This window comes from Vanellus vanellus, assembly GCF_965231255.1.
Source record: "Vanellus vanellus genome assembly, chromosome: 17".
NCBI classification, from domain to species: Eukaryota; Metazoa; Chordata; class Aves; order Charadriiformes; family Charadriidae; genus Vanellus; species Vanellus vanellus.
In genome coordinates, this window is record NC_138922.1 from 6,178,320 (window position 1) to 6,206,223 (window position 27,904).

The 27,904-nt window shown below is 40.3% G+C and overlaps 1 protein-coding gene across 1 annotated transcript in view; it reads left to right on the forward strand.

Moving 5' to 3' along the window:
- The window catches only part of TNRC6C (trinucleotide repeat containing adaptor 6C), a 106,974-nt gene that overhangs the window by 69,821 nt on the left and 9,249 nt on the right, over positions 1-27,904 (forward strand). Inside the window, exons 6-19 of the mRNA XM_082491997.1 lie at positions 6,619-6,828; positions 8,062-8,228; positions 9,450-9,530; positions 10,173-10,230; positions 10,429-10,574; positions 17,164-17,337; positions 18,598-18,744; positions 19,197-19,319; positions 20,675-20,758; positions 21,080-21,311; positions 23,059-23,226; positions 24,359-24,550; positions 24,718-24,861; positions 27,725-27,841. Of these exons, the coding sequence (XP_082348123.1) occupies positions 6,619-6,828; positions 8,062-8,228; positions 9,450-9,530; positions 10,173-10,230; positions 10,429-10,574; positions 17,164-17,337; positions 18,598-18,744; positions 19,197-19,319; positions 20,675-20,758; positions 21,080-21,311; positions 23,059-23,226; positions 24,359-24,550; positions 24,718-24,861; positions 27,725-27,841 (2,043 nt within the window). The remainder of the gene's footprint in view (positions 1-6,618; positions 6,829-8,061; positions 8,229-9,449; positions 9,531-10,172; positions 10,231-10,428; positions 10,575-17,163; positions 17,338-18,597; positions 18,745-19,196; positions 19,320-20,674; positions 20,759-21,079; positions 21,312-23,058; positions 23,227-24,358; positions 24,551-24,717; positions 24,862-27,724; positions 27,842-27,904) is intronic.

Below are 27,904 nucleotides of genomic sequence, written 5' to 3' on the forward strand. Positions count from 1 at the left end.
GGAAATCTTTAAATAAGTTTGTACTTGGTCAGTTCAACATATGTGATCTGTAATTTGTTTACCCTGAACTGACTTCATTCATCTTTAAAACTTTACCCATGAAACTGACCATTCACATTTCTGAATTGTAGTGAAGATATGATGAAAGTGGGGTTTGGGGTGGTGGGGTGTTTTGGTTTTGGGGTTTGTGGTTTTTGGTTTTTGTTTTGGTTTTTAAATTTTTTTTTATTAAGCTGATTTTTGGGTGATTTTTGTGGGTGATTGCACAAAAAACTGCTCATATACAGCAGTATATTGTTGATGCTGTTCAAAAAATCTAACACCTTGCAGAGGAAAACTTACTGTTCTGAGTGCTTCAAGTTTTTGAAAATGGAATTTAAAAACTGCTGTCAATCTACAGTGATTCCTCTGGAGAACAGAGGGTAGAAAGGAAGGGATTCTTTGAAGTAATATGTTTGTGCAATCAGGGAACTGCTTCTTAATTTAACCACGCGCTCAAGCTACCACATGAGCGGGTTAAAATGACAGTATTGTGCATCTTGCAAAAATGCTCATTAGAAAGTCTTTAAGATACTAAAGCAAAAACATCTCTCAGATTATACTTAAGACAGCATGAAAGAAAGGATAAATTGAGTAATAGTGAAGATGATTTAAAATACCGTTCTGATATTAAAATTTAGATCGAGTTATCGAGGGCCCTAAGTTGGGCCTTTTGTTGTGTAGTTTTGCTTCCATGAGCTCACAATTGTGTACATAGATACAGATACAAAGGCCATACATGGAAATACTTTGAAGGATTATTGTCCAATCTGCAAATGGAAGGTAGGAGCGGTCCCCCGGGTCTTTGTGTTACTTTTGACTGTGCCTGAGAGGGGCTGGTCTTGTGCTAGCGTAATTTAAAATGGCCCAATTAGTTTCCCCATTCCAAGTGCAGGAGAGCTGTTTTTACCATTGCAGACAGCACAGAGCGGCTGTAGAGCCATCTATCTCCTCTTGGTCATAGTGGAAATGTACACAGACTTACAACGTCAACGAATCATGTCCCATCCGGGACAGCTAGCAGATGAGAAGCGAGTAATGAGCGGCGTTCCTGCGGCACAGACATGGGCTTGCCGTTTCTTGTCGTGCTGTTGAACCTTATTTTTTCCTCCTCCAATTCCGTGTCCCATTGGCTAGGCGTCTCCAACCTCTAAAGTAAGAGAGACAAGAATCCTGTAGCCAGGAGACTTCTGTAATCCACAACCAAATTTTTTCCAACAACAGTTTTCCACGTACAGTACTACTGTGCAAAATATGAGTGTGTAATTAAAGGTGGTTCCATAGGGCACAGGTTAAGTGCTCATCTAAAATTTTACAAGACTCGAACTAAGTAGTTACCGCTGGCATTTTGTCTCCTGCATCGGGCATGACATGCTTTGCCAATCGTATTTGTCATTCCCACTTACTCGGGGAATATGATGAATAAGGAGCCCTGCATTCTGTTCCTGTATTAGCAGGGAGGTCTGCGTAGCTGTAAGATGGCACAGTCGCGCATCCTGAAAGTGAAGAAGTAGATTTTAATTTTGCTGTAGAGCACTAGTTAACAGTTGACAAAGGAGCAGCAGTCCCTTGTGGGTTTTAAGTTTATTCTATATTAGTTTAGAAGTGGAGGCCAAGTTACAGTCTTGTTATTCAAGTTGTCACCCATCCCCAGAAGTTTTCAAAATTCTTTGAATACAGAACTTAAAAGCTATTGATGGGAAGCAGATGTTGGTACACGCTTGGTGAAAATGCATAATGCTGTAAGGAGTTTCTTTTTCTTTTGGGGGTGGAGAGGCAAGGGAGATAAATAATGTGATAAATGTAGCCCTTTCTGGTGATAGGAGCTTGCTCCCACACCATCGGTGAGTTACTTAGAAAGACAAGTAGAAAGCTAGTGGTTTTGATTCAGATTCAGTTTTGATCTAAATTACTTGTGCGTAATTCTTACTAGCACTCTTCACTCTTGCAACTTTGATACAAGGGGAATAAGAAGTGAGAAAAGGTTTTTGCAAACAGGGACGATTAAAAGAGAGATTTCTGGACCCCAAGCAGCACTAGGTCCTTCCTCCAAATGCTGGGGAGTGGGCTCGGCGCTCTCCTGTTCCCCTCGGGTAGGTACAGGCTGGCAGGGTCCCTACCGCCCGTCCTCCGGCTGAGAAAAGAAACAGCACAAGAAAATGTAGACTTCCCTTCCCTATGGAGACTTCAAAATGCAGGCCTTTGTGGTTCCTAGAGAGTAAGGAGCTTAAGTTTTAAAAAATCTGAACCAGGTCTAAATTCTGAAAGCTCTAAATATCTCTGTTCCTTTTATAATCCAGTGCCATTGTCTCAGTGGCAACTTCTGTATCGTTCATAGCATGGAATTTATGTGAAACAGAGAATGCGAGTGATGCGTTTTCCTCACGTTGAACTTTCATCAGAACGGATTTGAAACCAGATCAGTTTTGAGCTCCTTTAGGATGCAGATGTAAAAACCTAGAATCCTGTTGTGGGTGCTCAGCCCTCTAGCAGCCCAGCGCGGGGGTCAGCCGGGTGGTACTGGGAAACCCGCGCTCTATTTTCACACGAGGTTGATCTCATTGCTGAAAGCCAAATAAGAGCTTCCCTAATGCTGAGCGATAAAAGCAGGCACGGAGCTCTACCGCATGAACTGCAATACCTTTCAGGAAATAAAGACAGGAAAGGCTAAGGGTTACAAGCGACTCCTAAATACAGATACATGTAACCCTCTCTTTTCCACACCCCCCCTGTACCTTATTTCTTTTCTATTATCAGCAGACTAACTAGTGACTCTTTAGTAAACGATCTCTTTTCTACCTAATTTCTTCCTTTTTTCTCGACATAAGGCCCTAATATTTTGGTTTGCCTGCATTGTACTCAGATGCTCTGGTATTTATCATGGACCAAACAACTTCAAGGAAAACAATTTCTGCCATCCAAATGGCTATAGGGTTATTTTGAGGGAAAACAACTGCATCCTGCCACAGCTTAGTTAACATTTCACTTTCCCTTGAGGATTTCCTGTTGGCTGAGGCCCAATGTTAATTATGTTTTTATTTCTATAAAACAAAGCTCTGCCAATGTGTCCATGTTTATTACTCACTCTGATCTTTTTGTTTCTTGCAATTCTAACAGTGTTTAAAAACTTCAGTATTAAAACCTCACTTTCTTGCCAAAGAACCCTTTAACAGAGCGTATTCTCTTGCAAAACAACATCCGTGCAGATCTGGGTGTTTTTTAAGGCATGGAGCTTTTTCTCAGGAAAGCCGATACGCGTATTATTTTCATAAAGAAAACAGTAAGTTCTCTCTGAGCAGAATGTCTTAAAATTTCAGGCAGGTTCAGATTTTGTGACCAATGTGAAGGTGTTTTCCTTCCAAACAGCTGCGTAAAGGTACTTTAAATGCAGCTTCTTTCTTTCCTTCAACCCACTGTAACGCCCTTTGTGAGCTGCCTTTACCGCATGGTAAATGCCAGTACTGGGAAGCATCGCGCTGCCAGAGGCAAGCTGTTGGGACGACAAACTCTTTGAACTAATAGTCCACCTGCGTCTGTTTCAAATATGAAGCATACTGGGTTGTTTTTAAAATTGAGGAAAAACCTTGCTTAAAAAAAAGTCCTTTGGAGAATACAAAGTAAACTGCTTCTTTCACCTGTAGAATTTTGCATCCTTCATTCAAAAATGTAGCTTTATGCACCTTTTTAAGTTTCTAAAATAGAGTCATATGGAGTTCTAAAACAGTAGCACAGAGAGAATAACATTAAGAGAGCAGAGGGGAAAACAGGTTCCTCGTTGAGAAGTACTCTGGAATTTACAGAGAGGTTAATTTTTGCAGCGCACTAGTTATTTTTCCAGCAGCCTTCAGGTTTTATTTACTGATTTCCTGCGCTTCATGTGGTCTGTTAAGGTAGTTTTGAAAACTTTTAGTTGATACATTTTGTTTGGTTTTACATGCATGCAAGTATTATCTTTTAGTAAAGGCTGGCTCTCCCTCATTATTTGTAATCCCGTATTATTTGCTGCTCAGCGCATTTAAAGCACTTAAAATAACTTTGGACACATCTGTGGTCTTGAATCAATGTTGAATTTATAGTAAAGAGCAACAGAAGGACCAGTTCTTTTGAGTTTTTTACCCTACAACCTAGCACGCTTTGCCTTTTCAGTGTATGAATTGTGTTTTAAGATTGATTTCATAAATTGAATTATTTAAATTTTTCAGTATAGGTTGCATGGACCCAGGGAAATATCGCTATTCTCCACTCTGTTTGTGTTCTAGTTGGTGCTTTAGAGATGGTTTGTTTTCTGTTTCATTTGCCTGCAGTTAATCTTTTTCAGATGCCAGTATGATTAAATACACGCAGTTGTCTTACAAGGTTGCCTCCTGAGTAGCGAGGCAGAAATTCAAGTAAAGCATTCCTAAAATAAAGTTGGCTTAAAGTTACAAGCAGAAAGAGTGAATAAGCATTTTAGCTGCAACACTAATGAAGTTGAGGTGTTAAGTAGAGGTTCATTTCTTTACATATGTGAGTTTGTCTTCTGTCCACACTTTAAAATAGCCAGAAATTTAAGATCCGTTGACTGAGCTTAGAACATAGGATTGTTGTTTCAAATGGAAATCAATTTAATGAAACAGAAATTTGGGTTTTTTGCAGGTGTATGTTTTAAAACACAATGAATCTTGCTGGTAGTGAAGGAGCCTTATTAAGCTACGTGTTCCTCAACATGTAGGCTTAGTTTGGGTATGTTTTATGTCATATACAGTTTTATTGGTATCTGAGAGAATTGCAGTTGCTTTAAGAAATAGAGCCTAAAATAAACATGTAATACAGTAACACTGGAGTGGTGGACAGATACGAGCCCATGGATTTGAAAGGAATTTTTTTCACTGCTAGCCAGTGTTTGAGTTACTGTTGGTGGCATATGTTGCCTGCAGGCTCGAATAACAGAAATTCTGTTGAAATCAGTAAGTTCTGCAAAGTCGTCCAGCAAGAACTCTGCTAGACTTGTTGCTCAGTGTTACAGCATTGCCTAGTTAGTTTAATTTCAAGGTACTCTTGGATAAAGTTCTTCGGTGGCCGTTTTCTTCTTCCTTGCCATTTTCTACCTACTCTAGGTGTCAATTTGTGCAGAAAATGTTATGTTTCTGCTCTTTGAAACCTTTCCAGGGTATTTTTACGGATGGCACTAGGGAGCAGAAAAGGAATAGTGCTGCAGCAAAGTGGGCATCTAGTCCTTAAATTTCGAAATCTGTGAAATACAGTAATGATGCACTTCTTGGGTAGTAGCAAATCCAAGTTTGTTTCTCACCGGATCTGTTCCCATGTAGTGAGCTGCTAGAAGATTTGGCAAGGTTTGGTAAGGCAAGAGTTGATCAGAATAACGTACCCATACTTAATAATATTAATCTCCAGTGAAAAGAGGGCAAGTTCTTGAATTAGCAGCCTAATTAACAGTGAACGTTTTAAGCACACTGAATTCTGCAATACTTTTTGAGATCTTGGTTGCCGTGTAACGTAATGCTTCTTGTGATAATTGTAGAAAAACAGGTTAATATGAGCTATGTGTAAAAACTGTTTTCTTGCCTGTTACCTGTCGAGCTCTTTTGTATACTTTTTTTAAAAGTACTTAAAACTCCATCTGTGATCCAAACGTGTCTCTTCAGAATTTTTTTTTTTTTATAAAGAGGGTATGGTCATTTTAAATTCAACCAACGCTTTTGCTGTGTTGGTCAGTGTTGCTCTGTAGGCCTTAGAAGCTATATGGCTGTTCCTGGTGCGTTTGACTTCAGTGCTAAAATCGGTGTCATATGGATTTAAGCGCATTATATCCAAGGCAGACTAAGACAGTTTCTTTATAGTAGCTTATGTTTTTCAGTGAGTTAAAATAATGCTCTGTAGGAAAACAGTGAGTGCTGCCTGCCATTCCTTATGTTTGGGGTATAGATTCTAATTGCAGCCTTGTCTAGTTCTCTTTAAAAGTCGTGTTTGTTATAATGTAGAGACACGGTGACCAAGGGGTATGTAGGGAACACAGCCAACCATGAGCTGTAATAAAAGCTTTAAGGAAGGCATACAGCAACCTGTATAATCTATATGGAAAGTGGTAACAAACAAATATCTTACTCATGGGGCATCGGAAAAGAGATTGGATAATTCGTAAATAGTTAAAAGGAATTGAAATAGCTTAAAGTGTTTCAGTGAGGCAATGCCCAGCTCAGATTTGGGTCATGGTCTTCTGAGCACTCCCACTGCTGCGTGTGCTCCCCGAGCGTGGTTGGGTCCGCTCTGAGAGCGGCACTGGGAGCAGCTGCTCCCCTGGGACCAGGTCCGGTGCTCACGGGGCAGCCAGACTGCTCCTGGCTATGTTGAAAAATACTCTTTCTGTCTCGACAACGTGGCATTAGTATTCAATTAAGAAAAAGACTTTTGAGACCAAATCAAAGGAATTTTTTTATATCCTTAATTAAAGTCACTGTGTCTGCTTACTGGTTCATGCGTGCTCTTTCCAAAGACTTTATTACAATGACCGTCTTTGAAATTATTGATAGAAAAACCCTTTCCTCTCACCACTGTTCTCTCTCCTTGCCTTTGCTTTAGCAGGCTGGGGAGAAATGCCTACTGTCCACACAAAGACCGAAGCTTCTTGGGGAGAGCCGTCGTCCCCTTCTGCTGCAGTTGATAATGGCACTTCAGCATGGGGGAAACCCCCCAGCAGTGGTACAGGGTGGGGAGATAATCCTGCCGAGTCGGCAGGGACATACGGAAGAACAAATGCTCCAGCTGCTGCCCCAGCACTGTGCAAACCAGGTACGTGCGTGGATGTCACTGTCGTAAGAGGTTGGGGTGAAAAAGCCAAAGTGTGTTTGCTTCTGCCAGTATTTTTAAACACCGCTTCATCTGGTTTTCTGTGTACTTAAATCTTGATAATTTCATTCTTAAAACTCCATTAGCTGACTCCCGACATTGATATTCCAGGTACAAAAATCATACAAAAATATGAATAGAGTGCCTTGATCCAGTAAACTTAAAGGTGTTCCTTAGAGTATTTTTGTGTACTTCGGCAAGCAGTATAGTATAAATTGTAGAGATGCAGGAAACTATAAAACTGCAGAAGAATGTGAGACAGTACTTACCCCTCACTGCCTAAAAGAAACCTATATTGGGATGAGAAGCAACTGAGCTCAGTCAAGATAGGATTGGTTCTGGTAGGAAAAGAAACACTTGAGAATAACTGTCATAACTTCCCTGTTCTGTTAAACTGAGGGAGTCGATATCCTCCTCAGCTATTAAAACTGTTGACAGGTTCAGGAACATCCTGAACTATTTACTGCTTCACGATTCCTAACTAATGTTTTTTTATAAAAATTCTCCATCTCTAAATGCTGTGGTGGCTGCGGGGCTTGTAGTGGGCTTCTGTTTTGGCTGTGGTAGTCTTCAAGCTTCACTCCCGCAAAATGCTATACTGAGAGAGAGACAGGAGGCCCAGAAAACCTAAACAGAGGAGAGAGGGATCTTAAAACAAGTAATCTCAGCTTTAAACAGAAAAAAAAAAAATGGAACAAGGTAACACAACCTCATTGCTTCATGTAAAGCATTTCCCTGCAGCCCACGTGCTCCTTTCAGGTCCTGTTCTTCTGAGATGGGAATGAGTTTCTGACCATTAGTGACCTCAAAACTTGGGTTTCTTCATTGGAAGAATGTGGCAGCTAAAATGGTGAGATTCATTGAAAGCAAAATAGCACTTAACAAGTGCGTGGTCATACTTTCGGTTCCTTGTTCCCAGGAGACTGGAATGACCATGACCACAGATCCTACTTGTTCAGGAAAAAGCAAGACTTGCTGTTGCTGGACTTTTTCTTCTATTAAATATTTAGAGAACTTTTCTTTTTTGCTAGCTTCAAAGAAGGAGTACTTATCATGCAGTGCCATTTAAGCTACTTGATGAACCTCTGTATCTCTTGAAAATACTGAAATGTTAGCACACTGGCATAAAAAGAAATTGAATTTCATTTTTCTTCTCCCTCTTTCCTTTCCCTCCAGCTTCAAAATCTATGCAAGAAGGCTGGGGCAGTGGTGGGGATGAAGTGAATCTCAGTACTAGTCAGTGGGAAGATGAAGAAGGAGATATGTGGAATAACACTGCTTCACAAGAGAGCAGCTCCTCCTGTAATTCCTGGGGGAACGCCCCGAAGAAAGGACTTCAAAAGGTAAGACAAAAATAAAGATGCTCTCTAGAAAAGAGTGGAAATAGCATAACATTTCTAGAATAAGGTGTCGCAAATTTTCTGTTGCATTACACCTGAACTCTTAAATTAGACCTCTGACACCTGAACACAAACACAGTTTGCCACTACAGTGGTTCAAGTACAGCCTACCTGCTTACAGGGGGAAGTGGGAGATCTTTGACTTTAAGCATGTCAGGTGCTTCGGGAGGTGTTGGTGTTGTTGCATTTGTTCTCTCTGAGTTTTATAAGCTTCCATGTATTCTGAAGAAATGATAATGTGTAAACAGAAACAGAAAAAGTGTTCAGGGGTTGTGTGTTCACTTTCTGTCATGGTAGAAAAGCGAACAGTAGTTTTTGATGAAGTGGTTCAGCAAAAAATACCTATTTCCTATTTGTGAGCAACAAATAGATAATTTTAAGGTCTGTACTGGTATGAGAACAAAGCAAATTTGTATTAATGCCGCACTCAACCAAGATCATAGACAATTATATTAGGAAGTTTTCCATTGCACAGTCTTTGTTTCAGGACAAGGCCAGGCTGTAACTTAAAGGAATTGAGAATGCATTTAGCCAGTTTGTTTGTTATTCCATTAGCCAACAGTTAGGCCGGTGATTTGATCAAGTATGGTTGTTTCTTGTACTGTCCGCAGCCCAAAACAAATCCACGCTTGTCCCTTGGTACTTTCTGGAGAACTGAAAGGAAGAGACTTCTTAAGGATTTTGTGATAGAAAAGCTGCACAGAGATCTTTTAAAGGTGTTTATCTAGACGCTCTTGTTTGTTTTTAAGAAAATACACTGAGTAACATTCTTAACTTCAAGGTTGAAACTCGGTTTTGGGAATGTTTTTCAGGAAGTGTTGTACTATTTCAGAATCTTTGATTTCATTATGTTTTTCTGCCAAGGATTAAAATGAAATACTTAAATTCAAAGGTGGCTTTAATTCAGTGGTCGGCAAATCAAATACTAAATAGTACACTGAACACCTATTCAGCTGAGATAAAATTTGTACACTTTCTGGGGGAAGAGAATCGGTAGTTATGTTGTTCGGAGGGCTCTTCAATTCTTTCTAAATTAATGTACTAATATATCTTTCGGTAGCATGTATTATTAATAAGAAAAACTTACCACGTGTTTTATGTACATCTCACTAGTATGAACATGGGAACCAGACCATTAATGGAATTTCCCATTTGTTTACTAAGGGCATGAAGACATCTAGCAAGCAAGATGAGGCCTGGATCATGAACCGTCTGATAAAACAGCTCACAGACATGGGCTTCCCTGTGAGTAGTGTTCATAGCTACCACACCTGTGGCTTAGCTTTTGTAGCTTGTAGTTCTCACTTTCCATGTTCCGGACTGTAGCAGCAAAAAAGATCTTCAGTCTCTTCCTCAGGCCGGGAAGTAGTTGTGTTACCTGCATTTAGACCTTTACTCTAGTTTTGGTAATCTACCATAAGCTAGTAGAGTGCGTTCTGAGGTTACTCGATGATATACTTTGTGTGATGACAGTTATAGACTTTCTGAAGTTCGGAGTTTTAGAACAGGAAGTGTTACTTTGAACTTCACTAATAATTCCACTCTGTTCCCCTTTTCTTATTAAACAGGTGAAATTAGAGTGTAGCTGGGTTTTTTTGTTTGTTTTAGGAAAAGGCATATCATAGTGATACTTCATTTGTCTGTATTTAAAAAGGAAGAAATTTGAATAGAACGGTGTGATTTGACCTTGTAGACCGGGTACTTGTCAAACTGAAATAACTGAATTGTTGTGGGAATTGGCAAAAGCAGAAGACAACGTACGCAAACGTTATTTGTGCTGCTGAGTAAATATTAAATCCAGCGTTGGAGACGTATCTGTTTTCTCAGTTTGCTTTGAAATCATATAAGCAAAATTACTTCCCTTAACATAATCTGTATTTTTAACAGAGAGAGCCAGCGGAAGAGGCCTTGAAGAGCAACAATATGAATCTCGATCAGGCCATGAGTAAGTATTTGTGTAACTAATTTTTTTTCTTCTTTAAAGCAACACAGGAACCGTTCGTGATTCTGAGAGTTTGATCTCATCCAGATGTAGTTGATAATATTTATTTTCTTGCTTTTGCTTCTGTAAGCCAGACCTACTTCTCTGAACTACCGATGTCTTTGCATCACCTTTTTCAATTTATTTCCCCTTTCTGTGAAGGTGCTCTGCTGGAAAAGAAGGTGGAAATGGACAAGCGTGGAATGGGAGTGACCGACTATAATGGAATGGTCACCAAACCCCTTGGCTGCCGCCCACCACCAATCTCCAAAGAGTCTTCCATGGACCGCCCCACCTTCCTTGACAAGGTAAGTTCAGAAATATGAATGTTAATTCCAAGTCAAAATGGTACACAGTATAGAAATATTGATGATTTCCACTTTCTGTTTTGAAAGCAGCAGAGAGAAATGTGATAGATAATTACATATTGCTTTATTCTTTTTCTTCTACTTTTTAATCTTGTGGGGAATTTAGTCCTTGTGGATGATTTGATTCCCGCATAGAAATAAACAGCGGTCATCCCCAGTGTTACGCTTGAAAAGAAAACTTAACTAAGGAATCAGTAATGCAACGGAACTAGAAATGAGAAAAGCAAAGAAACAGAGCACAGAAAAACTTTTGCTCTGTAAGAGACCAGAGAGTCAGTGACCCTTGCACGAATTAACGATCAGGCAGGACCAAGGCCAAAATCTTCAAGAATTGGGCTCCTAATTCCTGTTTTAGTTTTGACCTCCTTACAAGTTTCAGTGAAAGTTCAGTACATAAATAGGAATGAGGAGCTGAGGTATTTTTGTGAAGTTAAAGAGCAGACACGCACAGCCATAAATAGCTTCTCCGATGAGCTTCCTTTTCTGTGATCACGTATGACAAATTTTCTAGGACCATTTAATGAGTGAGGAGAAGGCTCCAGACATTCCAGTGTCCAAGATTCAAAGTGCCTTTAAAAAAAAAAAAAAAAGGATGTAGGGAGAAGTGAGAAGTGCAGCCAGATCTCCAGTGGGAAATGAGATTTACAACCTGACAGAAAGTCCTACAAAGAGACTCACCAAATCACCCTGAAAATTACTAATAAGGAAAGCCCAATCTCTGGTGCCATTCTTTAGTTTACAGGTTAATTGAAATGTTCATAAAGATGGGTGGTGGGGGGTTCTGAATGCAAAAATCGGTGCTTTTCACAAACTGTGCTGAAACCAATTCATTTTACGTAAACTGTTTACGGAATGTGAGACAGTAATGGTGTCTAGTCTTGTTAACACAGACTGCATGAAAACCTTTACTGACCCTGAATAGCGACTATCTTTCCAGTCCTCCACCCTGTGTTTTCTTATAGTCTTAACTACAGCGTTATCCTTGAAGTCACGGTTTGTGTTGTGACGGGTTCCCAGGTGTTGCGCAGAGAAGATGCGTGTGGCACTAGGCTAGGACATCTGATAAATACTGACCTTTTAATGGCAGCTATTACTATTTCTGCTGTCATCACAGTCTAAACAGCTGAATTTTAGTGATGGTATGCTGCAAACTGTAAACAAGTTAGTTTGATTAAACAAATGCACTTACATAATTACAGGTTATTTATATTAATAAGGAAAAATTAGCATGTATATAAAATTTGCTTTGGAGGGTCCTTACATATGAAAAGGTTTTGTGATAGTTCAAATGCTTCCGCAGTGCTGCATAATGTAGTGTCGTGGCAGTTTCCACCAAAGAAAACTGCTGTTCTGCTTTTGGGGGAGTAAGAACCTGGGCTCCCTACTTATACCGGAACGATGTGGTGTTCCCTAACCAGACTAGACTGCTGTGTATTTCCTACAAAGTAAGGCTCAACCTGGCTCTTCTTCCTTCGTTTTCTCTTCCTGACATGTAAAGTTCGTTCTTAACTATGGCAAATCTATTTGCTTATGGCAAACTTAAATGAATATGTTAATTGAAAGATCTCTTTCCTGATGAAGCTCACAAAATTCATGCATGCATGCCAGTTAACCTTTTCTTTTCTAGAGTAACAATATCTGGAGCAGTAAAATTATTGCCAGAGAGAGCGGTACATTATGTGCAGCATGATGCATAATTATGGAAACATATGTTAAACACAACTATTGAGAAGGGAGTACTAAAATCATTAATATTCATACAGCAAGTAAAATCTGTCAGTCTAGGGATAATCTGTCACAATGACTTTACTATAACAAAGGAAATAATTCCAAACTATATTTGTTAGCTATCAGAGTGTTGAGCAACTTGCTAAGTGAATTAAACAAATATAGTTTCTACTCCAGCCTTAATAAGAATAGGTATTTTTTCCAAAGATATTTCCAGATTTACAGCTCATGCTACTAGAGCAACTCCTCTTCTCCAAGGCCTTTTTCCCCTTTGAGGTACGATATCAGAGCATGAGCCTGGAGCTGTCTCGTTTCCTGCTCAGGTCATCCTTGGTCAGTGAACAAGCTCTCCGCACAGCTGCACAAAGCGCTCCAGCCAACGTTCCTTATTTTACTTATTGTCTTATCAAGTCATTATCTTTTTGCTTCGCTTTGCTGAGTCTTTGGGAAGTTATGCGAGGTTCCTCTTCATGAAATTGTAAGTTGGGTTAGTGTGCTCATTGCTACTGCTCTTTCTCAGCTCACCTGAGCTGCGACTCCATGATTTTTCTCCTCCGCTTTCTTTGAGAGGTAAAGCCAGCACTTATTTTTTGTAACCTTATGCATTTGAGGAAATAGAATTTCCAGCCCTGACATTTGCTTCTGGACCCATTGAACTCCCTGTTCTCTCTGGATTAATAGCGGTCTGTGCAACTAAACATCACCTTTGAATGTTTGCTTTCGCTTGGTCTTCCTTGCTTGCTGCAGATACTCTTTATTCTGTGTCACACTGAGTCAATCTTTGGCACTCAGTGCTTTGTTAATTGTATTATTTTTCAGGATGTTATCTTGCCCTGTAGCACCATAAAAGGAGAAGGGAGAAAATCCAATGGCTTCGAGGAAATAAAGATCCAGCCTAGCAGTACGCTGATACGTGATCTCAACCACATTCTTATACTTGATGGCGAGCATGCTGTACTTAGATATCAGGTTTGCTTGAAGATGTTACCTGTTGTCTTCCGGAGCCATCAAATTTGTAACGAAAGCATGTAAGATTTTCCTGGAAGCATCCTAAAAAATATTGGAAATAAGCCCAGAGTGCTTCAGAGGATCTTTTCTTGAAGTGTAGGGATTTGGCTTGGGTACCACTCCTGAGTATTGGGACTCAAGTTTGGTGTGTCTTCTCACTCCACCTATTGAGTGGTCTTCTAAGCGCAGAAGAAAAAAGCGGTGGTTTGCTGATCTGCACTGACCATCCCGTAATTGAAAATCCTGAACCGTACAGAGATGTCACAATTTTTTTTTTAGCACAATCAGATGTGAGCGTTGAACTCTGGACCATTGTATTAGATGTATGTGATCAAAAGTCAGGTCAGCTCTCTGAGGAGAAATAACGTCAGCCGCCTTTGGCATCAGCTCAAGCTTGGCTTCTGTTAGTTCCGTGGCAGATTCCATTTTCCTTCCTGCTCTTCTCTTTGGTGTTTTTTTTATGCTTTCTCCCATATTGCCAGCAGAGAGTCCTGTCTTCCTTTGACCTGATGCTGCTTCCAAACTCTCTGCCAAATTCTTGACCATATAGGAGACTATGAAACTTGCCTTACAAATTCAGTCTCCTTTTCTCTACTGTCTTATTCACTGATCAGCTGCTCCTCTCTGCTATTGAGAAATCCACGTCTACAAGTTCTGATGCCTGTTGACTGCAGTCATGTTCTGACAAAAATATTCTGACTAGGCTTTTTTCTTGTTTCTAATTCAAACATAGTGTTTGGTTTTTTTCAACTTTGTCCTTCACATTCTGATCCCATTTGTCTCTGGTGAGTGTGATTGCTTTTTGTCTTTGGCATAATGAATGGGATGCTTTATCATTATTAAAAATCCACTTCTGTAGGCCTTGCAATTGGATGATCACTAGAATTTTAAGGTTGACTTTTAAATTCTTCTTTCCTTCATCTCTGCTTCCTATGATCCATTGATTGTTTCCTTTTTGAATTTCCAAATTTGAAACCTCTTTCATATTCCCACGTTTCCAAAATTTAAAATACCAGTGATGAGCACTTCTGTGAGTATTGCGTTTCCTGCAAGTTTCTTTTGCCTGTACCTAATCCTGTCAGATTTGAAGAGAATTTACTTTGAGGTGAGTTTTTATTACTTTAACTTCCTCTTTTGGAAAAGTTGTTTGGTTTTTTTTTTTTTTTTCTGTTTTAAAGAAGTTATTAATGTATATTTTCTACTAACTGCTTCTGTAACTGACTTTGTATAAAGACCTCTGGCAAATCCATCAGTCTCGCATCTGTCTGTTGGGACATTTTGATTCATAAAGTGGCAGTTGTTGGCCGGTGACTGCCAAAGTGTCCAGGAATCCTCTGCTAATTTGTCCATATCTCAGAGGGCTAAAAAATCTTTGAGCCACGCTGTTTGCATTCTGTCGTATTTGGTACATGCGACTATTGAGAGAGACTTTCCAAAGTCCTGAAAGTAAGGTATTGTTGAGCGCCAATGTGGTGCTTTGTGTTGGATAACTGTAGAAGGAAATACTGCGACTGGTAGGATTTTACAGTTGTGTCAAGTCCCCTAAAAAATTTTAATTCGGTTGAGCATGATTTTGATGATTCAGATGTAGGGGATTTGTTTAATTGACTACCTTGAGGGAGAAATGTAACATGAGTTTGTAAGAGAATCCCTGAAGAGGAAAGGTTAGGCAGTAAATATTTATTCTTTAGGATACAACTATTACATAAAGGAACCTGCAAAATATTGGATCACAAACCATTGTCAGCTGTAAAGGCAGCACCTAGTCTAGGTTGAGAATGACCGAGGAGTACTTTATGTTTACCGATTAAAATGCTTTATGTGAAATGAATTGATTTCAGCTTCACTTACAGAGCACAGACTTGTGCAGCACAGTTGGCACGTTAACGTAAGTTCAAATTAAAAAAAAATAGGACAAAGTGACTGTGAGCTGTGTGTTATAAACTTGCTACAAAAGATGTTTGCTGCAGTTCAGCCAAGGAACGCACTTGTGAAGGTGGCCTTGGGGCAAGAGTCCTCCTGTTCTGGAAATTAGATGCCTGAGTCTCCAGTGTGGCTTGTCCTCCACCGTCCCTGGCACTGCCTGTTTCCAAAATGAGAAAAAAAAAAAAAAAAAAAAATAATGTCGATGAGACAAGACTTGAATAAATTTTGGAGGCAGGGAGGGATTGCATCGGTCTGTCATGGTCAATAGGTCTGTTCACGCAGGAAACAATGGCATCTGAAGGAGAGAGCACGCACGAAGCTTGAAATTATTTTCACTTTAAAGGGGGAAGGGTAGAATTGTAAACATATGTCTGTGATCTAAGGAGAAATCCTTGAACCTGTTACTGTCATGCAAGCTGCAGTTGTTTGTGGAGTGTGACTGATGTCCAGTAGAATGTAAAATATCTTGAGCTGAAAGGCCTTGGGGATATCATTAGAAAATGTCAGTGTCCCCCTCAGGATAGTCAGATAGCATGTCAAGTGTCACTTTGCCTGATAGTAAAGAAACTTTTTCTTTGCATCAAAGGAGAGCTGTTGAAAATGCGTTTTTCCAGGATTAACTTAGAACAGAAAATTTACCGAGCGTGCTTGCTGCATTAGGTCATTTGTTTGGGTCTCTGGTTAGCAAACTGGGCTGCTGTATGAACAAAGGAGGTTTTTCAGTATCTCGCAATCTTCTGGGGCATTGAATTTACTGGTTGAAATAACCTAGCTCCTCACCTCTTTAAAAGCCTTTCTTTGCAATGAATATATTGCCTGAAAAACACCAGTCCGGCACATTGCAAATTAAAGATTTTTCACTCTGCCTGTTTTTGGAGCTCTACTTTGTACACAGTGTTATTTGATCATGCTTGCCGCAGGCTTCCCAGACATCAAAGCACAGTTTGAGATAGAACTCGGTACCCCACTGTAATACGAGCTAGATACCTACCTGTTTGATTGGGGATTATATGATTTATTTTATTTTCTGACTTGCTGTTTGCCCCCCGTGGGGGCTGCCTTCTGTGCATCGTCTCTGTGATCAGCCACGGCTCCTTCCAGCCTGGTTGTCAGAGGGCGCTCCTTATGTCTTGCTAAAATCTGCCTCCTCCTGGGGGAGGTTCAGGCAGTGTCTTAATCGCTTTCCTAGGCAGGCTACGCAGACAACGTCGTCATTATTGTTTTTAAGGGTTTTTTGTGTTCATTGGGTGTGTTAGAGTGCCATGTTTCATAGTGGCTAATAATAACTCAGTGCTATGTGAATATTAAAAGAGGCTCATGTGTCTCAGTTAGGAAAGGGGATTAATGCAAAATGCTTTTTTAAGAGCAGAGCTATGATGTGGACCCAAATGCGGATTGATACCAAATGAACTGATGTGGCCTTTCCCGAGTTCTGGGGTAGCAAGAGCAGTGTGTCGAGTGTCTGTGCTCCGCTGCTGAGAGTTCATCTCATAACAGAAGACTTCCCTGAAACGTGCGGGGTCTCTTCTTGCCTCTCCACCTCTCAGTCTGGGGGAGAAGAGGGGAGAACATCTAAGGGGGGCGGAGGCGATGGCCGCATGATAGCTCTGCGATCAGTTGCTAGAATCCCTCCTTTCCTTCGGGAGAGGTGGGTGAGGGTGGTTGTGCATTTGTGGATTAAGTGCAACAAAGTAAAGCAAAACAGTACCTTAATCCTATTTCTCTCTTTCTTCTCCTTTCACTCCATACTTTTCATTCCCTGTTATTCATGCTTTTTTTTTTTTAAATATTTTTATTCATCCATGCCCTTTTATATTTCCATGGGACACTGTTTTGTGCGCTGTCTGCTCCTGGGCACCGCACACAGCTCACCCTTTCTTTCTCCAATCAGGATGGCGGCCTAGTGGAAGAGCCCACTACTTCACCATTTTTGCCTTCACCAAGCCTGAAGCTCCCCCTTTCAAACAGTGCACTCCCTAATCAGACCCTGGGCGGGCTTGCCTCAGGGCTGGGCATGCAAAACTTGAATTCTTCTAGACAGGTAAGGCTGTTGGGGGAGATCCCAAGTTGAATTTCGGCTCTCTTGGACTCGCAGCTAGTGCCCATCACTTCCCCGGGGAAAACGGCGCTTTACACTGGAAGCGCGTGCGACGTCTTTGTTGACGTGAAATATCAGTGGGGAAACTACCTGCCGTGTAAACGTTTCACGTTACAGGACGTAAAACAACTGCTTAGTTGTAATTAGTCTGCTAATTACACGCATCCATTGAGAAGAGACTCTAGTATTCTGGATTTATACCGCTGCAGCCTGGTATAGCTCTGCCGTGATTGATGGGAGGTTTCTTTTTTTTGAGACGTTGCTATTGTCACAGAGTCTAAGGCAGAGACATTGCTCTAATTCGTCTTTCCTGGCTGGCATAATTATTCAGTGATGAGATGGGTGAGAAGTGATGAAGGCTTTTGTATTCCTGCTGTAAGTGTCAAGACAGCTCATAGCTTTGACAGGTGGTAAGAAAGAAACTGTGCTTCCAGCACCTCTGGTCAAACAGAGCGAGCGTTGTGGCAAGAGCGATGTTGTGGCCCCTGGGTAGAACATGCTGAAAGGGAAAGAAAAGCAAAGAAAGGAGATGGAGGGGAAGATTCGTAAACACCACGGGACTGAGAGGTCGTAAACTACTGTTGATTATGAAAAGGTTATTTTTGCCATATAAATTGAAGTTCCAGCAAAGATAAGAAATAACAACACAGAAAAACTCTTACCATTCTATGGTGGCTTTTACTGCATATATTCTTTTAAGTTTGTTTTCTGAAGGCAATACTTGCCCATTAAGCATATCTTTCAGGCGCGGAGACTGCACTAATAAATACCATGTCCATTATCAGTAGCTTTGTAAAATGACTATAAAAACTGCCTCGATAGTTTAAGGATTGGAATGCTGTGAGTTTAATGATTCCATTCTCCTGTTCCTTGCTACGCAAATACAAATGTTTTTGGCGAGTACTTTTCAGTGTTCATCTTGTGACCCTGTAGGGTTATTTATCCCTATACAAGCAATCTTCAGCTTTAGCTACTTTTTGTTCAGGCATCTGTACAGAGTTTTGGAGGTTTGGGATGTTGGGTACATGGTGGTCTTTGCCATGCCTGATTGTAAACCTGGTTGTCAATACATTCTCTATGTACTGGTTTCTTTATCCGTGCCTGTTATAATCACTGAGGGTAAAAACTGCACAGATAAGTAACTTCCAGGTTATATGTTGAGTGATATCTTGAAATGCCAATGTTTTTCTTGTCCTGCTGTAGATACCGAGTGGCAATCTGGGTATGTTTGGCAATAGCGGAGCAGCACAAGCCAGGACCATGCAACAGCCGCAGCAACCGCCAGTGCAACCTCTTAATTCATCCCAGCCTAGTCTTCGTGCTCAAGTGCCTCAGTTTCTATCCCCTCAGGTTAGACGACCTTCCATGCTCGAGTTTTCTCTTTCCCTGGAACTCTTCCATATTCGTTCCCCTCTCCGTATGCATTCTGTCATGCTCCTGAGGCTCTGCCGCTACTGTTGCTTGGCTCTGTGTTGATTTATTTACCAGCCCATAAGCATGTTTCATGGGTGTATACTCTGTACGTTGTCTGTGTCGGCACATTCTCTTGTTCCTTTTCACAAAAAATGTCGTGTTTCTAGAAAGCTGAGGCGTTTGCTCTGAGCTCTTTTTCTATAAATGGACATTTGAGTATGGTTATGGAGATTTGTATTAGAGCCTCTTGTTATTTTTTTGATAGCTCATTGTACTGCTTCTGGTAATAGTAATATTTTCCAGATGCCTTGTGACTCTTACCTAATGGCTCACACAGTTGTCAGTGTTAAAAGTAAACATACAACATTTAACACACTGCTCTTTCTTAGGTTCAAGCACAGCTTTTGCAGTTTGCAGCAAAAAACATTGGTCTCAGCCCTGCACAGTTAACCTCGCCAATTAATAATCCTCAGCATATGACGATGTTGAACCAGCTCTATCAGCTGCAGCTGGTAAGTTAAAAGACATGGCAAATAAGCTCTAAGTCGGAATCGAAGCCATGAAGATAGAGTAAGAGGATGGCTAACTAAATTTTTAAATGGACGTGAAAGATCTTCGAAACAATCAGATGCTGATTTCTTTGGTAGAGTTTCTTTTTCAAAGAAACAAAATGATGGGTTTTGCCTCAGGCTTTATAAATAGTCATTTGTGGAATAATTGTCCTTTACAACGGATTGGTGGAACTAAAAAGTCAGTTGCCTTCGTGCTGGTATGGGTGTACTCTCAAAGAGCACCAATCTGTGTATTGCGTGCCAACATATGCAACTGATTGACCAACGGGGAAATTTGTCACAACACAGCGAGAGAGAAGTCTTGGCAGTGCCGGTCACCTGAGCTACCTGCACAACTTCCTTCAGTTGCCTCACTAAATCATAGAGTGTACGGTAAATGTCCCCTAATTGATGGAATATATACTAAACACATCATGTGATAAGAACTACTTGTTTTTTTAAAAGTCGTGTACTTTTGCTATATTTGGAAATTTTATATATGTGTATATGTGTGAAAATATTTAACCGGATTTTAAGAATATTTTAAAAAGAGATACTGCTACCAGTAGGTCAGTATTTGCTAGGGTTAAACATGAAATTAAGTGTGACAAACCAGCTTAGTTGCTGATCTCAATGTACTGGTCAACCTCTTATTAGTAACAGTGTTTGATACTATTATTCATTTCTGGTTATGTTTCCTAGTTTTGAGGAGCACAGCACTGACCTCATGCCATGATAAGTGAACAGTACCCAGCTACTTGAAAAGTATCTGTACAGAACTCCTTTGGATTTTAAATTCACGTGTTTCAGAGAAACACCTTGGAAAAAAAATACTTAACTGGATGAACTGCCCAGTTAACCACATTACAGTTGTAGAATTTTTGTGGAATACATCAGCACAACTGATTAAATACAAAGTGTTGTCAGAACTTAAAATGGCCAAACCAAAAATAACTATTGGTATTTATCCTATTTGTATAGTATTATAAACTTCTATTTTAATTTTTGCTTTGTGTTACACTTTTTTCAGAAAAAAAAAAAGGTTCCTATCTTTAATGACCACTTATTGCCTACAAACTTACTCATCATTTTTTTATTGATGTTTATTCGTTTTAAAAAAAGCAATGAACACTGGACTTAAGCTGTATTATGAAATCCATTTGGAGCACGGTTGTTACTTTTGCTTCATTGACTTTTTTCTGAAAACTCCAATGTTTGTCTCTTCTATTTTGTAATGTCCCAGAGCAGTTCAAGCAAGCTTGTTGGGCTTATTGCATATATGTTAGAACCTCTGACCTCTCATTTCTGTCTTGTAGGCGTACCAACGTTTACAAATCCAGCAGCAGATGTTACAGGCTCAGCGTAATGTTTCCGGACCCATGAGACAACAGGAGCAGCAAGTAGGTTTTCCTGCCAGTTCAATCTCTCCATTAGAGTTTGATTTCAGTAGCTTAAAGAGATTCTACTGCATTATACCAAAGCAGCTGAAGCATCCTTAGAAACAATAATATAGTGCATGGCTTGAGTATTGAAAAGGAAAGAGTGCCGGAGTAACACACCTAATTCACAGCATTCGGTTGTTGGAGGAAAGCTCTTCAACCCTTAATACAGTCATTTTTCATTTGTAAAGAGATCTATTGTGTTATTTCACTGTAGAGAAAGCGCAAGAAATCTAGTGTCTTTTGTTCAATTGAGCATTTATTGATTCCTTTTCTCGCCAGGTTGCACGTACAATCAATAACATGCAGCAGCAGATCCAGCAGCACCAGCGCCAGCTGGCCCAGGCCCTGCTTATGAAGCAGCAGCCGCCCCCTCCACATCTATCTTTGCACCCCTCTGCAGGCAAATCAGCCATGGATAGCTTTTCACCCCATCCCCAGGCTCCCGGCCTACCTGACCTGCAGACCAAAGAGCAACAGTCTTCACCGAACACCTTTGCTCCTTACCCTCTTGGTAAGTGTCCTTCGTTGAAGCTGTTCCGTATGAAAAAGACAGAGGGGAGTATATTTCGTTAATTCAGCATCTAAATATTTTGCTCCACAGTGTAACAAATACAGAAATAGGAAAGATATGTTTATTAAATAATGTTGAAATGCCAAAACAAAATCATGGTTCTACATGCCCATCTGGTAGCTGTACAGGTGGGCTCTATTTCCTCACCTCTACTCAGCCTGCAAAGGTCAGAACAGAAGAGTCGCTTAATTAACTATCTACATATGTTGGTATTTATGAAGTAAAAATAAACTACCAGTGTTGTGTTGCAAAATACACAGATGTCATATTGATAAACAGGAATATCATCTGGAAGTCATGCAAAGTCATCTTTCCACTCTCATCAGCACTGGTAAGGCATCAGTTTTGGTCAATGTATTTAAAGAAAGATACGGATCCGTATGAAGGAATGCAGAAAGAGTGTTGTGCAGATGATTAGAAGTTTCAAGAATGTGGCTGCTACGGAAAAACTGAAATTATCTGCCCACTTTAGTCTAAAGAGAAGACTTAAGAGACATGTAGGAATCTGCAAAAATGTAAAAGATAGCTATGAAGAAGTTTTCTTGCATGGGGCTAATGCGAGAGGTAATAAACTTTTTTTTGCATAAAAGGAGAACTAGGTAAACATTAAGGGTCACTTATTTGCTTTAAGCAGTGTAGAGTACTGGAATAAATTATCCAGGAGGTTTCTGAAATCTTCTTCACCGGTCATTTTGTGGTAGGTTAGACGTAGATCTGTCAAATACGATTGATGTCAAAATAATCGATTTGGCCTTGAGACAGGGTGAACAAGAACAGCCTTTCAGAACTGTTTGCCGTGTGATTGATGTGTGCTACAGACTTCATTTATGACATAAAGGAATTAATTTAATCTCTTTGTGACTCTCTTTATGCTGTGTACAATAGAATTGCCAAGCTTTATCTACCATGCAGCAGTTAAGAAGGTAATTCTGCCTGCTATGCTGAGCTGTTATAGCAGGGAGCAGCAGAAGGCAAAAGAATTTTTGAACTAAAGGCCTAAGTCTGAGAGGTTCTTATCGTATCTCAGCTTCCTGTGATCTGCTAACATTCAGGATTATATATCAAAAAGGACCCAGATTCGTGTCACAGAAGCATGTCAAAAATATTCCCTAAGTATAGTGTGAGGGATTTTTGTCCTGTGTATACAAAATCTGCGCCCAAATAGCGCAATACCTGCTCTGATGAATACCAGCTGTTTGTATGACCTTTCAATTAGTTGCTTTGTTTGAGATTTTAAAAAATGCTGTTAGCAGAATAAAATGGCAGACATCATGGGGGTGTGCTGAAGAGACGTAAGGAATATTTCGGCTTAGCAATGGAATGCTGCAAATTCTTCACTGGTTTAAACGTAGCGTTCCAGTGCATTCTTCCAGAATGCCTCTTCTGAGCCAAGTGACGAGACTGCAAGAAGAAATACTGACAGCTTTAAAATATTATCCCTACAGCTTTTTTCTTTTTTCCTTTTAGCAAAGTTTTAACATTTTCTGAATTCATGGGAGTTATATCAGTGTTCCCATAAAAGCAAAGGTTCTTGACAGCAGGCTGAAAATGTGCATAGTAAATTTCCTACACATACATACAGATGTCTGAAAATCACTGTTAAATAATTTCTTTAGCTGGCTTTTTTTAAACACATCTTTTCATCCTCCAGTATATGATGGATATCTAATGACCTGTTTCCCCTTAGCTGGACTGAACCCGAACATGAATGTAAATAACATGGACATTACTGGTGGTTTGTCAGTGAAGGACACTTCTCAGTCCCAGTCTCGCCTTCCTCAGTGGACACACCCCAACTCAATGGATAATCTGTCTAGTGCTGCTTCTTCACTTGACCAGAACTCCAGCAAGCACGGTATGTCGCACTTAATCGCTGTGTCAGTCCGGCTTCTTGAGACTTGAGTCATACTGCAAGTGTAAATTTTTTTTTTTCTCATGTTACTATTTTTAGTAAGTGCACATAAATGGTTGGTACAGAGCGCCCTTTGAGACTGTGATGGTTTTAAGATGATTTCTGCAGTCACATTCAGCAATGCATTGAAGTTCTTGCAGCTATCGCTTCCTATGTGCAACAGAGGAATGTGATTTTTTTCATTTGCTGAATTTTGTTGCTCAGAACATGGAGTTCAAGTAAAACGAGCCATTAGTGTTGGCAAAACAAGTCCCACAAGCTTCCCCTTACTCCAGATCTGCATACCTTCAATCCAGAAAAACTTTACATTGGCTTTCTCCCACAGTGTTTCCAGTATCATCAACCTTTCACAGCCAGTCCTGTACAGAGGCGTGATGGATTACATAATTACTCACCCTGGGAGTTAGGAGCACAAACTTTGTATTTTTCCAGCAGTGATTGCTAATCTGTTTGAACACCTTTATCCCTAATGCCTCCAGCATCCTGAGTCGTTTCTTCCTTTATTTCCTGTACCGAGTTTATTGTTAGAACATAGTGCTCTGTTAACTTCATTGTATCCTGACTTTTATTATGAGCAGCGTGAATTATTTCTTTCACCATAGTTTTGCATTCTTCAAGTAGCTATACTGCTTATGCCAAATTGTTGTTTGATAGTTTGTAGGAACGTGAGAAAGGCCATTTCAAATCATGGACCCCATCAGCAATGCATTCCAAGAGAAGGACGAGAAAGGGGCTTGCCTACAGTGCTATTCCTCAGTATGCTCTCTCAGCAAATTCCTATTTACCATCAGTGTGATGACATGAATTCCTTAGTCTCTTTGGCAGTAATGTGATCTGAATCTTTAACTCAAGTGTCTAGATTGTACCAGCAGTTTATGTCACAGCTTTAATTCCTAGTAAGGCTTCAGAGGCTGTGAAGCCTTGCTTACTGTGTTAATACTTCAGTTTTCTTTTTTATCTTTGCAATACAGAAAGAAAAAAAAGAAAATGATAACAAAATACAGGGACTGATGAAATTTCATACCCAAAATTAGTCCCACTCCTAAACAAAGCCTTTCCATTTCATTCATTACAGGTGCTATACCTGGAGGTTTAAGTATTGGTCCTCCGGGAAAGTCCTCCATTGATGACTCTTATGGCCGGTATGATCTGATTCAAAACAGTGAATCGCCCGCCAGTCCACCCGTAGCTGTTCCTCACAGCTGGTCACGTGCCAAAACCGATAGTGATAAAATTTCCAATGGCTCCAGCATAAACTGGCCACCAGGTAACAAAATACAAAGCATTTGTGTTGAAGTGATGTCCTTGAAGTGATGTCCTTAAAACATATTGTTGGCTTTATTTATTGAATCCTCATGCCTTCTGATATACAGGAACTTTGGAGAATGAGAATTAGGACTTTATATACTCTTATTATTATTATCTTTGAAACAGAGTTTCATCCAGGAGTGCCATGGAAAGGACTGCAGAATATTGATCCTGAAAATGACCCTGATGTTACTCCTGGAAGTGTTCCAACTGGCCCTACCATAAACACCACGATACAGGATGTTAATCGCTATCTTCTCAAGAGTGGAGGTAAACACACAAATGACTTTCACATCTGTTTATACTTTCATTTTCTTCCCCAGGAAGTTGACTTCGTATATTATGGATGTAGTATATTTTCACACGTAATCCTAATCTAATAACCTTCTGCTCTGAACTGTCACTGAAAATCTAGAAATACTTGACTTAAACATGGGACTACGAAGTTTCCGGTTTTCCATTGGAATGTAAATCATTTAATGTTGGAAAACTCTGTGAGATGCAATACAAACTCTTGTGGTCACTGAAAGTTTTTGCAATATGTAACACTTAGTTTTGAACAAGATTTTGCTCTCCGTACTGACCAACCTCTTACATACATTTTGTGAAATGTTCAGAAGACACAATACAAAAGTTCCACAGTTGTTGCGGAGTGGGCTTCTGTCACACTAATTAATTATAGCTTTGGTAGAAGACCAGTCGGCAAAATAAATTGGACCTGTTTTATCCCCAAAACCATCAAAGAAAAGAAAAAATAGAGAATTGACTAGTAAAGTAGTATTTCCCAGCACCATTTCCATTCCTGTTGTCCTAGCAGTGTTTACTCCAGGATTAAAAGTTTATTCTCTAAAACAATAAAGCGTTGAGACTGTGCTACTTGTTAACTAGGTGTACTGAAAGCGGATCAAGGGAAAGGTGGCCTGGTTTAATTGTGATCAGCATGCTCAAATAGGCAAGTTATCTGTACTCGTGTTAGAGCACTCGTAACATGCACAGGAATAGTATAATCGGGACCTGCCTGGGCTAAAAATGTGAGGTTTGTTTTAGTAGTTACATCTGTGATATCCGTGTAGATTGTAAATCAGAACTGGGCTTGAAACGGGTTTCCAGCTCTGGCTTTGTTAACTCGAGCGAAGGGATGTGAAAGGTGAGGGAAGGAGGCAGGGATGCTCATTGCCGTGAGTGGGTTTCGTTGTCTCGTACCAGAAAGCAATCTTTATTTAACCTGAAACACGAAGCATTTGTCTGCGTGAGTAATGCTGAACTAACTTTTAATGACCCAAATGTAGTTCAAGGGGTTGGCAACCTGGATGGTTTGAAGTTATAAAAAGAAAAGTACGAAGACATAATTCAGTCCCAGTTCAGATATGGCGCTCCCAAGAAATCCTCCCTTCAGGCCCAGTGCCTACCCCCACGGAGCTGGCCCTCCCAGTTAGACGATACCTACTGCAGGCCGTCCTTCTTTAGAGAAGGAAAGTATACATTAGCTCTGCTCTGTTGGCGTGTGGTCTGTCTGTGGAGTGAAGAAATAATTACGCTGCTTAGAGGCGGTCAGTATAGATGGTCTTTGCAGAAGTAAACAGGCCCTCAAGAGCCAAAACCTTGTGAAAAGCAGTGACTGTTGGGGTCCAGGTACGCTGCCTTTCCTCGTTAGCTTTTTAGCTTGTTAATAATATGGTAAAAAACGTAGTTGCTGAATCTATTTCTTTATGGTCATGTAAGTGGGTGTTTTCTAGGGAAGATGACCTGTTGCTGTCAGTGCCCCTCCGTAGGAGATTGGGGCTTTCCTGACACGCTGCCAGGAAGAGTCGGGCTGTCTTGGAATGCTGCAACGTGAAGTACAGGGATTGTATTAACAGAGCTGAAATCCATTTAGAGGGCTAGGCTGTGGCGTATGCCACCCTTTCACAATACACTTAGAAACAGGCAAAACAGGCTTTTGGGTTGATTTTTGTTTTACACTGTTTGCTAAGGAAGCTTTGCAGGATCAGCTACCATGAGCTGAAAGTCGTAGCCACATGGCATCGGGAACGGTTGCAGCTTTGTGCACGTATGGGCCTTTGAATCTGATATAATTCCCTCCCTCCTTCCTGGGGAATAGATTATTTCCAGAGAAGGCCTCAATATAGAGTTACTTTCCTTGAGCCTGCTGCCTGTATTGGTGTGTTCTGTGGAGCGCAGTGAGTCTTGATAGCGTAAAGTTTGGTTGGTCGCTGTTCCAGTTGAAAATGCAGCCTGTGTTTTTTTTTACTGAGCTGTAAAGCATGAGGTTGTCCTTTGATTTCCTCCCTTCTACCTCACTACAGCGTCCTTTCCCAAAGAACTCGCCTATTTTTATTAGTCAGTTGAAGATGTTTCAGTATCACAGTCGATCTGTGTATGTCAGGAATGATAAGTCACCTAAGATACTTAATTTTGTTGGTGGCTAGAGAGAATACTTTTAGCTCTTCTGGTCTTTATAATGAAGATATTTTATTTTATATTCAGTTTCTTTCATTTGCTGCCAGTAAGGAAATTGTATGTATGCTTAGATAGCTCCTCAGATTGTAAATGATTTACCAAGATGGTTTCAGGCTATTTCGTTTAATGTTATCAGTTTGAGAAGAGATTGCTAAAATACATCCATGCTTTACTGAAAGTCTGCAAAAATCTAAAGATGTTTGTGGGCATTAGGATGTAGGAGAAGTGCTTACCTCGAGTAATTTAAGAGAAATCACCCATGGTAAGAGGTTAGTTTATCATGTACATCTATGCTCATCTATAGTTGCCATTGCTTAAGTCAGCTGGCAGAGCAGCTTTATAAATGAAGCCTGTTCCTTGAGACTATAAACAGTTTAACACTGATTTTTTTATTTTTTTTTTTCAGTCGCGTATCTTAAAGGAAATGCAGAATTTATCTTCTGCACATACGCTAGTACATTTGCTGCTGTGCCAGCTTTCTTTTCTTTTCTACTAAAGACTTCTGCTTCACTTTATCATGCTTTCTGTAACATTTCATTCTTAGACTTGAGAGACCAGGCTGATTAAGGAAAATGCCTTGCATGGTTTGTATTTGCTCATAATAGATTTGCCTATGTCACACCAAACATCATTATGCCCATCTTTCTTAGTTGCTTCTCTGCTGGTTCTGCAGGGTCATCCCCAACATCATCTCAGAATGCCACGCTGCCTTCATCGAGTGCCTGGCCGCTTAGTGCCTCCGGCTACAGTAGCTCTTTCAGCAGCATTGCATCCGCACCTAGCATTGCAGGTACGAAAAATGGCCTTTCTACTTTCGCATCCTTCTGCATTCCGAGAGAAGGCCCTAGAAAGT